This window comes from Stegastes partitus, unplaced genomic scaffold, assembly GCF_000690725.1.
Source record: "Stegastes partitus isolate 25-593 unplaced genomic scaffold, Stegastes_partitus-1.0.2 Scaffold1410, whole genome shotgun sequence".
Classification (NCBI taxonomy): Eukaryota; Metazoa; Chordata; class Actinopteri; family Pomacentridae; genus Stegastes; species Stegastes partitus.
In genome coordinates this window covers 175,283-187,092 of record NW_007579141.1, presented here as the reverse complement: position 1 = coordinate 187,092, position 11,810 = coordinate 175,283, and the positions used below count along the sequence as shown (strand labels likewise).

The 11,810-nt window shown below is 40.2% G+C and overlaps 1 protein-coding gene across 1 annotated transcript in view; it reads right to left on the bottom strand.

Moving 5' to 3' along the window:
* Nucleotides 1–1,010: 1,010 nt before the first annotated feature.
* brap (BRCA1 associated protein) overlaps nucleotides 1,011–11,810 on the bottom strand; it is a 15,498-nt gene continuing 4,698 nt past the window's right edge. The window contains exons 7-14 of the mRNA XM_008299379.1: nucleotides 11,677–11,810; nucleotides 11,183–11,258; nucleotides 10,943–11,081; nucleotides 7,932–8,041; nucleotides 7,767–7,856; nucleotides 7,558–7,661; nucleotides 6,678–6,817; nucleotides 1,011–1,772 (exon numbers count right to left, since the gene is read on the bottom strand). The exon at nucleotides 11,677–11,810 is cut by the window's right edge and continues 1 nt beyond it. Coding sequence (XP_008297601.1) covers nucleotides 1,543–1,772; nucleotides 6,678–6,817; nucleotides 7,558–7,661; nucleotides 7,767–7,856; nucleotides 7,932–8,041; nucleotides 10,943–11,081; nucleotides 11,183–11,258; nucleotides 11,677–11,810 — 1,023 coding nt within the window. The 3' untranslated portion in view covers nucleotides 1,011–1,542. The remainder of the gene's footprint in view (nucleotides 1,773–6,677; nucleotides 6,818–7,557; nucleotides 7,662–7,766; nucleotides 7,857–7,931; nucleotides 8,042–10,942; nucleotides 11,082–11,182; nucleotides 11,259–11,676) is intronic.

Here is an 11,810-nt window from a genome sequence, read left to right as displayed (position 1 = left end):
ATGAAGATATGTTTCGTATGTAAAGAAACTACAGCTGCCAAAAAAAAGTGGTGGAGTGTGTAACTCTCAGTTTCACAGGTTTTTTTCCCCCAACTATTTCATGGAAATTTTCCCAGTAAAAACTGGTGTTCAGCTTGGAATGGTTTTGTAGTAAACATAAGGGGAAAGATCTCAGTGTTTGTACAGCATTCAGGGTTTTTCTGCTCAGAATGCACCTTTGAGAGGCAACAATGCACAGCAGCAAGCACAATCAGTACAGGTCTGTGTCACCTTATGTGACAGAAATCTATCAAACTTTCTGTATTTCTGAACATCTGATTACAAAAAAAAGTGCATTATGCTTGGGTAAAGCAGCTCCAATTAATTAAACTGGACAAAACAAACAATTCTTATCATTTTGGCACTGGCTAAAATCTCTTTGCAAAGCTCCAACAATTGCTCTTTGCAAGAAAAACCCTAAGTAGCCAGTCATTATAGTCCATAAAGGTAGGTGAGGTGAGGTTTCTAATTAATACCAACGTGCACATGACTTTCTTGGAAATATACAGCAAGTTTTTGATTTATTGAGAAAGTTTCCATGAAATTAGCTGGGAAGTATTAGACCTGTAAAAATAAACTATTGTTGTGCAGTGACATGTACAATATTTCTACTGGAAATGTGATGGAGTAGAAGAAAAAAAAAAAGAAGTACAAGTATCTCAAAATTGTACAAGTACAGTACTGGGGTTGGTTGGAGGTGCTTCCTTTGCAATCAGCCAGTAAGAGCCCAGGGTTTACTGGATACTATGAGAAATAACAATGATATAGTATATTTTTCACTTTACCTAAGCTCCTCTGTTTCTTCCTGGTCTTGCAGTGCTCACACTTGTGGTTGGGAATCACTGACCTACACAGTGAAAACAGGCCTCGTGCTCTTCACACAAAGCTGGACATGCACTGACTGCTGTCACTGGACTTTTCAACACCAATGAACTGCTGAGAAAAGACACAGCAGCAGGTCAGAATCTCTCTCTCTTCTGTCTGTCTTTATAAACTACTGTTCAATCTTAGTCCAGAACAAAAAAAAAAAAAAGTCTAACAATGACAAAATGTGGTCATTATTTTCCTTTGCACAAAACAAACATTCATCTAGAGGTTCTCTTTGCTCAGCTGTCACCTTTATATTTTAAAGAAATATAAAAAAGCCAGACAGACTTTGATAAGAACACATGGTACTAAACTGGGCACAAAGAAACATAGTTTTGATCAAATAAATACTACTTATGACCAAAATAGATACTCTTAGGATTTGAAAACAGCAGACGTTATGTACATCACATCACTGATGTCTTGACTGAGCGATCCTCCCACATGCTCCACTCTTCTTCTTGCAGAAGCTACATAAGTGGGAAATTGTGCAGGTAAATATCATCACTATTTACTCTTTCTTCATGAAGTCGTCCTCTCTGAGTGCTTTCTGTGGAGCCACAACGATGCAGACACGTTAACAAAAGTACAGCCGGAAACGTGTCCACACCGAGAGGCTGCTGTACAGTTTCTGCCCTACTTCCTCTTCCTGCCCCGGCCTCTCCTGCCCCTGCTGGAGGATGGGCCCGCCCCGGCCGAGCCCAGGGCACCGTCTGACGGGCCAGCCGGGATGTTGATCTGTCCCTCCTGGATTTCACTGCGAGCCTCGGGAGGCAGGTGTTCGATCTGCTGCTGGGTCTCCAAGTAAAACATCACGTCTCTGAGCTGCTCCTGCAGCTCTGTTATCGCCACGTCTTTACGATCTCCTACAGAAAAAACACCAGACAATAAAACAGATGTTCAATACATTGCAGAAGAAAAAGCACAGTCAGTTTACTACAAGTTAAAGAGGATATAACAATTTATTTTTCAGATCGAAGGCAATTCATAGTTTCTGCATCCTACAGTCATGGAAAAAAAAATTAGTCGCCCTTGTTTTCTTCAATTTCTTTTTCATTTTAATGCTTGGTACAAGTAAAGGTATATGTGTTTGGACAAATACAATGATAACAACAAAAATAGCTCATGAGAGTTTAATTTAAGAGCTGATGTCCAGCCATTTTGTATGTTTTTCTTGATACCCAAAATCTGCAAAATCCAGTCATTTGAGGCAGGAAAGACTTTTCCAGCTGATGGAAGAAGACTGTTTTCAAGAGTAGCCCCGTACATGATCTGGTTCATTCGCCCTTCACACAATTGCATTTGCCCTGTTCCAGCCATACTGAAACAACCCCAGATGGTCACTGATCTACCCCCATGTTTTACTGTAGGGGCAAGACAGTCTGGTTTGTAGGCTTCTCAAGGCTTCCTTCTAACCTGTAAGTTGGCTGGAGTGAGCATCAACTGAAAATTGGATTCATCACTGAAGAGAACCTTAGCCCAATCATCAACAGTCCAATCCTTGTGATCCCCAGCAAAGAGTAATCAGGCTTTCCTCTGCCTTTTATTGATATAAGACCTTGTCAATGTCATTATTCGTGAGGTGTGCAGAGAACAGAGGGTGGAACCAGGATTTCTGGAGAATTTCTTGTGTTTGAGCAGTGTAGATCTAAAGCATGTACAAACAGTAAGAACAAACTGGCCTGTAGGAGCAGCAGCTCTGAACACAGCATCACATATTACCACCTCTTAAGTTGATATGTGAGCAAACAGTTACTTATTAACACATCCGGCATTTACAGTGCCACATAATCATTCATCTAAAGTCAGATGTGAGTCCAGCATTTCCTCTCATTTAGCTCTTCTGAAGGTGAGCATTTAATCAGAAAAGTTCCCATCACTGCTCTCTGTCCAACACTCTGCTTTTTTTTTTTTATATGAACAACACTACTGTTTATTACCCATGAACTATGAGCTGTGAGAGAGCCAAAAGCAAAATGTGCTGTTTACTTCTTGTAATGGAAACACACAGATGTTTTAAATGCCAGTCGTATAATTAAATGTGATTAGACATTTCTTATTAACCCACCAGTACCAGAGCAGCATGGTGATTCATTTGGAGTGGAGTTTGTGCAAAACGTATATCTTTCTCTTAGGCTGCTAAATACACCACTTTGTTCACCAGCTAACAGCGTCTGTGTGTCGTTCATTGCTTAGCGGGTCATTTTTCATTTTCTCAGGAAAATTGTGGGCTGCACAGGGAACTAACAATAGCTCACTGTGAGGCTCTGTAAACCTGAGAGCTGCATGTTCAACTGCAACACATCTCACATTGCGACAGTTTTAACAATTTCATTTGACACATTGTCATGATAAAAACATTAATTATAGACACTTTAGAGTATTGTAAAGAAGAATTATTCAGCTACTGATAAGTGTAGAGTTCAGTAAAGTTGTAAACATAATATATTAGCACAAATCCTTCACCTGACACACGTTTAAACTTATATGTATGTAATATACACAACCCTCACTGCTGGCCCTGAAGGTCAACGTCGCCTCACAGCTGTGTCAGCTTCCCGATAAACATTTCAACCCACAAACATTAGAAAAGCTGCTCAAAGAGTGTGGAAACCTAAATACAGAGAGCTAAACATAATATATAGATATAGATGAGCTAGTGTACCAGTTACAGAGGGCCACTTGCTATAACTAGGCAGTGCATTGTGCATTTGTGCTAATCAGCAACACTCAAGATGAGACAACAAGTGGTATACATTTTCAGATCTAGGAGGGAAATACATCACAGCACAAAAAAACGGAGGCTCCTAAAGCAAGCCATAGCCCTGTACCAGTCATGTCAACTTCCATTCATGTCACTGCAGTCCAGATGCTGTTAGTAAACTGTAGCTTATCTTAGATATATGGGTTATATTATATATATTATGTTTACAGTGCAACACACCAGAAACATCATGAATACATTTACAAGTGTTCGTTTAGCCTGAGTCACGTAATGAGGGAGCTAGCAAGAGTCTAATGTATGAGTGTCACCTAACATCCTCTTACGAAACTCTGACTACAGTCATGTTACTACACATCAACAGGAAAACTGCGGTTGTTGTATGTGGATTCCTTTTGACTCCAGCAGGATAGCAAATGTAACGTGAAGACTGTGTTTGAAACTCATCAAAACAAGTGAAATGGCACAAAGTGTGTGTTCCTTTCACATAAACAAAGAGGACTGTGGGACATTTGTTTGAACATTCCTCATCCTCGGAGCTAAATGCGGAAGTGAAAATACAGGTATGTCTAAGCTGTGGTCCTAAAATTTCCATTCAAACCTCTAACCTGACATTTACGTTGCCCTCAGGTAAAGCAGTGATGAAATCCTTCCTATGCTGAATGTCACTCTGTACACAGGGCAAACGGTGAACTCAGTGTTTCCATAATAAAAAGGTGCAGTTACTTGGGAAAGTTTGGAACTTTTACTGCATTAAACATGATTTATTTTTTTTTGGTTTAATGAGAATTTGTACATGATGGATTTATAGACAGAGACTGCATTTTACTTTGTCCACCTGCTGAAAAACACTTACTGTCTATTAATATGCAACTCCCATTTAGCTGCAGAGTCTAACTACACCCATCTACATCCTCGGCTTCATGCGTGGCAGCAATTTGTTTGTGATTTGCAAATATTACTGTGTAAAGAGGAAGTATTTGTTTGCATTTTCAATAATAAAAAGTACTTGTCTCGCTTCAAGCTTGCATGACCTTTCTTCAACGTGCGTGGAACCACATTTGAACATTTCATTCATTCCTGTTCGCCAATCTTCCACAGCGTTGGCCTGTTGCTCTGGAATCTTTAGTTAGACATTAACTACACTTAGAAATTTGTGTGTGGAGCAATGACTTATACAAAGGAACATACATTTGGAATCAGCAAACGATGAGCAAATGTTGGCTCTGTATCGACTAAAACAAACCTGATTAAATATCTACTTTCCACCTCAGTCTGCTTGTGTTGCACTGTTGCTCTCCTTTACCACAAAATAAAAATGACTGGATCACACCTGTGCAACTGATGAAGTTCAGACACAGCAGATGCAAAAATATGCTAACAAATGTATTATTGGTCCTTTCTCGTATTTGTAAAAAGTAATGTACAAAACATTCAGGTGGCAAGTTCTCATTTTTAGTTGGTAGTGCCTGGTGATTTTACAGGTTAACCCTACAGATTAACAGTTTCTGAACATTGTTTTTGCTCCAGTCATATTTTTCCTCACAGTGGTCTCATTTTTCACTTTAATATAAAGTCCTAGAAACAGCACAACCACTGGAATAAGTAGAGAGAAAGGTCCTCTGTGCAGTATGACATAGATTTACAGCTATAAATCATAAAAAAAGGAAAGTTCAGTTTCTTTGAATATTCACTTTCCAACAACTAAAAACACCAGAATCAATGTGTCCAGCATTTATCATGTGCTCACAAGTGTTAGCAATACTGGAAAAACTGGCTCCAACATACTTTAGATATCTTGAAACCTCCACAAACAGTGTTTTTCACATGACTCTGCACATCAACCCTAGACTGATATTTCATATGCTGAATATATCTGCCAACAACTTACTCTTCTGTGTGTTATATGTGCATCTATTTTATTTATCCAACATGTTTTACTTTTAATTTGTTCCCATCCTATCTGCTCTGTATAAAAATAACCTGCAGTTCAGCTTGAAAAACCTTGAATTTTAGTCACCTGACTGTTTGTTACAGCTGAGTCAGTGATGACTATTGCTTGTGCCGATAAGTGTAGATTTTTTTTATCTTATAAATTAGCTGTTTTTTTTTAATTTTTTACAGAGTGTGGTTAATGCAGATGGGTTGCCTTTGGTTAAATTTTTAACAAACCCATAGAATAATGTGATTTTGATGAAATAGACCGATTTTAGGTTTAGGTTTTCTTAGTTTTTACAGATTCTGACTGATAAATGGAGTCATTCTGTGGATTTTTTTAACATGTCTTTCAAACCTGCCAGCAGGTTTTGGAGTTCTGAGGGCTAAGAAGACAAATTCATGTAAATTCTGGGAGAAAGTTTATGACAGACAGCTTGTCTGTTATCGTTAAAGTGTTCTCAGTGAAATGGTATTTGTACTCGACCAAAAATATTTTGGGAGAAAAGAAGAAGTGCTCTTTAACATCACTGTACATCTTTTGGTGGACTGGTAGCGCTTCTGTATTTCTCATTAAAACAATCCAACTGATCATCCGACTCTGGCCGACCGATGAACAGAATGTTTTCGTTGCCACATTTTTTCTCTGCTGACAAATCAACACCCTTTAAATCAAATCTGCTTGTGAAGCCAGTTTCGTCCAGGTTGTGCTTTCTCCATCATTCCCTGTGATAACAATGTGATACCAGCATGATACTGCATCCACCCCACCTAGTGTGATGTAGAAGGTTTCACTACTGTGCTGTGATGGTTTGTAGAAAATTATTTAAAGCTTCTGGATGATTTAAAAAATTATTTTCTTATATAGGCTTTTTTGCCTTAATTCACACAGGATGGTGAAGAGAGACAGGGAAACATGGGGAGAAGAGTGGGGAAGGACACGCAGCAAATGAGCCGCTGGCTGGACTCGAATCACGGCCGCTGCATCAGGGACTGTAGCCCCTGTACACGGGGTGCTGTCTTTTCCGGTTGAGCTACCAGGGCGCCCAGCTTCTGGATAATTTAGAAACCATTTTGAGACAGCTGTATCACTAACTCTCCCCTTGTCACTCACCGCTCTCCTTTCCTTTGCGTTCCTCCTCTGCGAGCTGTGACTGCAGCTGCATCTGATTGGCTCTCAGACAGTGGTTCATCTCCTGCTCCTCCTTCAGCTCCTGGCTCAGCTTCACCACTCGACTGTTCAACTGAATACACCTGAAACACAGTGGAGCTGCATGTCACCAGCTTCAGAAACAGAAACAGTTTCTGTTTTCAGAAACAACCCCTATAGTCTCTTCAGTGTCGAGCCTTAAAATAAATGACTTAATTTAAAGCTTTCATTTTGCATTCTTGACCATTGTGGCCAACTTGTAATAAACAATAGATTTTCCTTATTTAACTTGTTGTTCGACTTGTCATAGCAGGGAAAGCAACAACATTAATAATGTGAGTCAGCATGCACAAATCTAAGATCAACAAACTGACACACCTAATTAACGGAACTCATTACAGCAGAGTGACATGTGACATGTCAAAGTGTTTGCTGGGAAAAGGATGAATTGTAGCACTACATAACTTAAAACAGAGTATTTACACCCCACTTGCTTCACTTTCCCATCTAATAATCCAGGATGTGTTATCTGGCTGTTTCCTGGAAATGTTTGCATAAATTTGTGAGAAAAACACCTGGGAGGTTTTTGTGGAAATAGTGTGTGCTTGATTGTATCTGTTTATCTGTTTATTGCTCAACTCCTCTTTGAACATGTATTTAGACTTTCTAGTTGTTTTCTTTAGGAATGCTTTTTGAGCTGAATTTAGTGTACCAAAGGTGACATATATATATAAATACAGTATAAAGACAGTAAAGTGTATAATTTCAGAGACAGCAAAAAGTGATACACTAAATTACTGCAGGTGGACTGATGAGTCCACAATATGCGTAATGCCACACCTACTTTTTATCCATGCTTTGCTTTTCTTTGGTTATTTCTCCCAGTCGTTGCTCCAAGTTGTCACAGCGCTCCAGCGTCTCCTTAAATTTTGCCTTCATGTTGTTAATCTGATAGATATACATGTAGACAGGAGTTATACAAGCACAGTTATGATCAAAGAGTCTCGTATCAGCTAATAGACACACTTAAACCTATTCAGAGTCCTTCAGTACCTCCTCGGCCGTTTCCTTCTCCAGATGAACAATCTTGTTCTCCCAGTAAATCCTCTGAGACTCCAGCTGACTCGTCAGCAAGTATGAGTACTGAACACAGGAAGAACTCAATTAGAACCTTTTTACATTGATGTTGCAAACAAAATAACAAAAGTAAAAGCTTACTTCTAGTTGGAGTGCATCAATTTTCTCAGCTTGGCAGGTGTCTCCTTCACATTCATACTGCACCATCTTCCCGTCGGTCTTGCTGGCCACGAGCCGATGCACATAGTTATCTGCATAACAAGCACAGAGAGTTGCTTAACCGATAAGCAGAAAGTCAACAGTCAGCTATTTATGACAACAGGTTCTTTGTGCTAAAGATATATCAGAAACAAATGTCAAACACTTTCTAGTTCCAGTTCCTCAAACCTGAGAATCTTCTTCTCTGTTTTATTTTATTGCGAAAATTTTGAGGTTTTGGACTGCTGGCTGAACAAGACAAGCCAGCTGAGTGCATCACCGTGAGGCTGTTTCACTATTTTCTGACAATTTATAGCAAAACTGGATAAGCAGTTAACCCTCTGAACCACAAAACCTGGGGTTTAAAAGGCCTGCTGCCTTTAAAAAAAAAAAAGATTTGCTAAAATTAAACCATTTCTCAAACAGAAACTGAAAAAACAGAAACGTCAGATTTTTTTCCTCAACAGTTTTGAGCTACTCAGCTGAGACTTGCCATTTTGATAGAAAACCTAAACAAAGCTTAAAATCAGGATATTACATCAAAATCAATATATTGTATGCAAAATTAAAAAATTCTGCCAAAATAATGTTTTCAGACAAAAAATAAATAAATGATGTGCGCTCCTCAGCACAACAGAGAAGCCATTACTGACTCAGCGGTGACCAACAGTCATGTCACAAAAATTTAAAGACTTTTCAGCTGAACTGCAGGCTGTGTTTACACAGAGCAGAGAGGGGACAAGCAAAAAAATGTAAGATGTTAAATATCTATAGTATGTGGAGCCTTAATTTTTTTCCCAATACTTGTAACACTTCTGGGCATTTGGTAAATGTTTAATACGCTCAGAAACTGCTTTGGTTCAAAGGATCAACTAAAAGAATTTTGCAAAAACTCACTATAGTCCAATACTGCTTTAACAAGCATCCCTAAACCCCACATTGTATCCAGCCAGGCTTGATCACCTATGATAGGGAAAATAATCCCAGTTTGCTTTCAGAGATCAGGTTTATGTGGTTCCCCTGTATAGCTCTACAGACTTATTTAGGTTTCTTAATTGAGGTAATAAGGTCAAGAGGTATACTTTATATATAGAAGATTTTTTTCTATCAACAGTCTAAAAACTTTAAACCCTTTCTTGCAACTTCACTGCCTCTGTAGCAATTCTACAATTTCTACAATTTCATTCAGCAGACGCTTTTATCCAAAGCGACGTACATCTGAGAGCAGATACAACACAAGCAAGAATCTGGTCAGGAGAAAACAATCTAGATAAGTGCCATGGAACAAATCCAAGTGTGATAGGGTGTTGATGCCAACAGCAGGCTGTGTGGGAGGCAGTAGGATTATTTAGTTCTGTTTTCTTTTGTTTGTTTGTTTTAGGGCTGTCAATTGCAAAGGTGTTCAGTAAGGAGCTGGGCCTTTAGTCTTTTCTTAAAGACTGAGAGGGAGTCAGCAGATTGAACAGAGTTTGGTAACTCGTTCCACCGGCGCGGAACCACAGAGGAAAAGAGTCTAGCTATCGACCTCAGGCCCTGTTGCAGTGGTTGTATCAGGCGGTTTTGGTTGGTTGAGCGGAGTGAGAGAGAGGGAATGTAGATCTGAATGAGAGCGTTTAGGTAGGAGGAAGCTGTTCTCGTTGTGGTTTTGTAATTAAGTGTCAGGGTTCTGAATTTGATGCGGGCAGCAACTGGAAGCCAGTGAAGCGATCTGAACAGCGGGGTGACATGTGCTGTTTTTGGCTGTTTTTGGCTGGTTGAAAACCAAACGTGCTGCTGCATTCTGGATCATCTGCAGAGGTTTGACCGTGGATGCGGGGAGGCCTGCCAGTAAGGAGTTGCAGTAGTTGATACGTGATATTACAAGAGCCTGTACCAGGAGTTGTGCTGCATGTTCAGACAGGAAAGGTCTGATCTTCCTGATGGTGTACAGGGCGAATCGACACGACTGAGCAACAGAGGCCACATGAACGTTGGAGGTTAGTTGGTCATCAATCATGACACCTAAGTTTCTGGCAGATTTTGTGGGTTTGAGTTGGGTTGAATCAAGCTGGATGTTGATTTCTTGATGTAGAGAGGGACTGGCTGGGATGACAAGGTGCTCAGTCTTAGAGAGGTTGAGTTGAAGGTGGCGTTTTTTCATCCATGCCAAGATGTCTGCAAGGCATGATGAGATCTGGCCAGAGACTGTGTGGTCGTTAGAGGGGGAAAGACAGGAAGAGCTGGGTATCATCAGCATAGCAATGGCATGATAAACCATGGGCCTGGATTATTGCATCGAGTGAGGTTGTGTAAATTGAGAAGAGAAGGGGACCAAGCACTGACCCTTGAGGAACCCCTGCTGACAGGTTGTGCGGTTCGGACACTTTTCCCCTCCAGGATACTCTGAAGTATCTTCCTGAGAGGTAGGACACAAACCAATGGAGGGCAGATCCTGAGTTGCCAAGCTCAGTGAGTGTGGAGAGGAGGATGTGGTGGTTAACCGTGTCAAAGGCAGCTGACAGATCTAGCAGCAACAGAGCTGAAGACTGTCCAGCAGCTCTAGCAGAACGCAGTGATTAAGCCCTGTAGCAGGGCTTAATTTATTTGGTTAAATATCCTAGTAGCAGGAACTGCACTTTTTTGACAAGGGTAAACTGATAATCAGAACCAATTATTTAAATCAAAATAATTGCAACATGATATTGTTTGCATATTGTTCAGCCCTACTCTTGTTCCTGCAGTCTGTACAGCAGAACAGTTTGCTGCTAACAGAATTTTAAAAGGTGATAACAGGTCTCTTTCTCGTTGTGTGTTCTTCTGCCCTCTTGTGGACAAACTTGATTGAAGCAGATTTGACAGAAACAAATTTTTGCTCCACACAAATTAACACTGCAATTTACTGTCACCCTCCTCCACTAGCAACACGTATCTATTTACACACACACACACACACACCACCAGCACAGAATCAGTACCTCCTGCGTAGTCCCAGACACGGTGGTTGGTGAGCTGCATAGCGTAAGTATGCTGTGTTTCCTCAAAGTGCTTGTAGGCATGCCGGCTAACGTAGCGACCACAACCAATGTGGCCGCAGATCAAACAAATCCACAGGTTCTACAGAGAAAACAGCAAAAAGAAGAAAAAGGTTAAATAAAAGATTTTTTTGAAAAGTTGCTCCAATGAGGGTTATAGTAACAGAGAGTGACATCAGTTACCTCCTGCACTCCACACTCAAAGCATTTGTTCTCTTCAACCGGCTCTGGTGTTTGACAGTACCTACATACGGGACACCTGAAAACATAGCAAGCATTCAGCTATTGTCACAGCTGTGTGCAGAGGTCCTTTGTGAAATACATAAAAAGAGTAGGACAAAAAAAACAAACACATGACTTGAAGCCTAGAGAAATAACCAGCAGACTGGGAATCCAGTGAAGAGCATGTGACTCTACCATTACTGAGAAGGTTCTTTTATTTACCTTTGTTATAACGAACACAGAAAGAGGGAAACTGATATAGAAAAACTTAATAAAATAACTCACTTTTATTCACAGTTTGCATTAGAGGTAGTTTAGAAATTAGCTTATTTCTAATCCAAAAATACTAGTGATATCTACAGATATCAAGTAAAAGGGGGACTAAAGATTTGACAACATGGTGATATTGATTTGTATGTAGGAAACAGAGGGATATGTGGGTATACAGAACTCACGAGGCATCTTCCCATCGCTGGAGACACTGGCTGTGAAAGCTGTGGTTGCAGAGAGTGGTGAGGATGCCGTTGACGGACTCGTCCATTCTCTCCAGGCACACGGTGCACTTTGGCAGCTCGGTCAGCTCCATCAC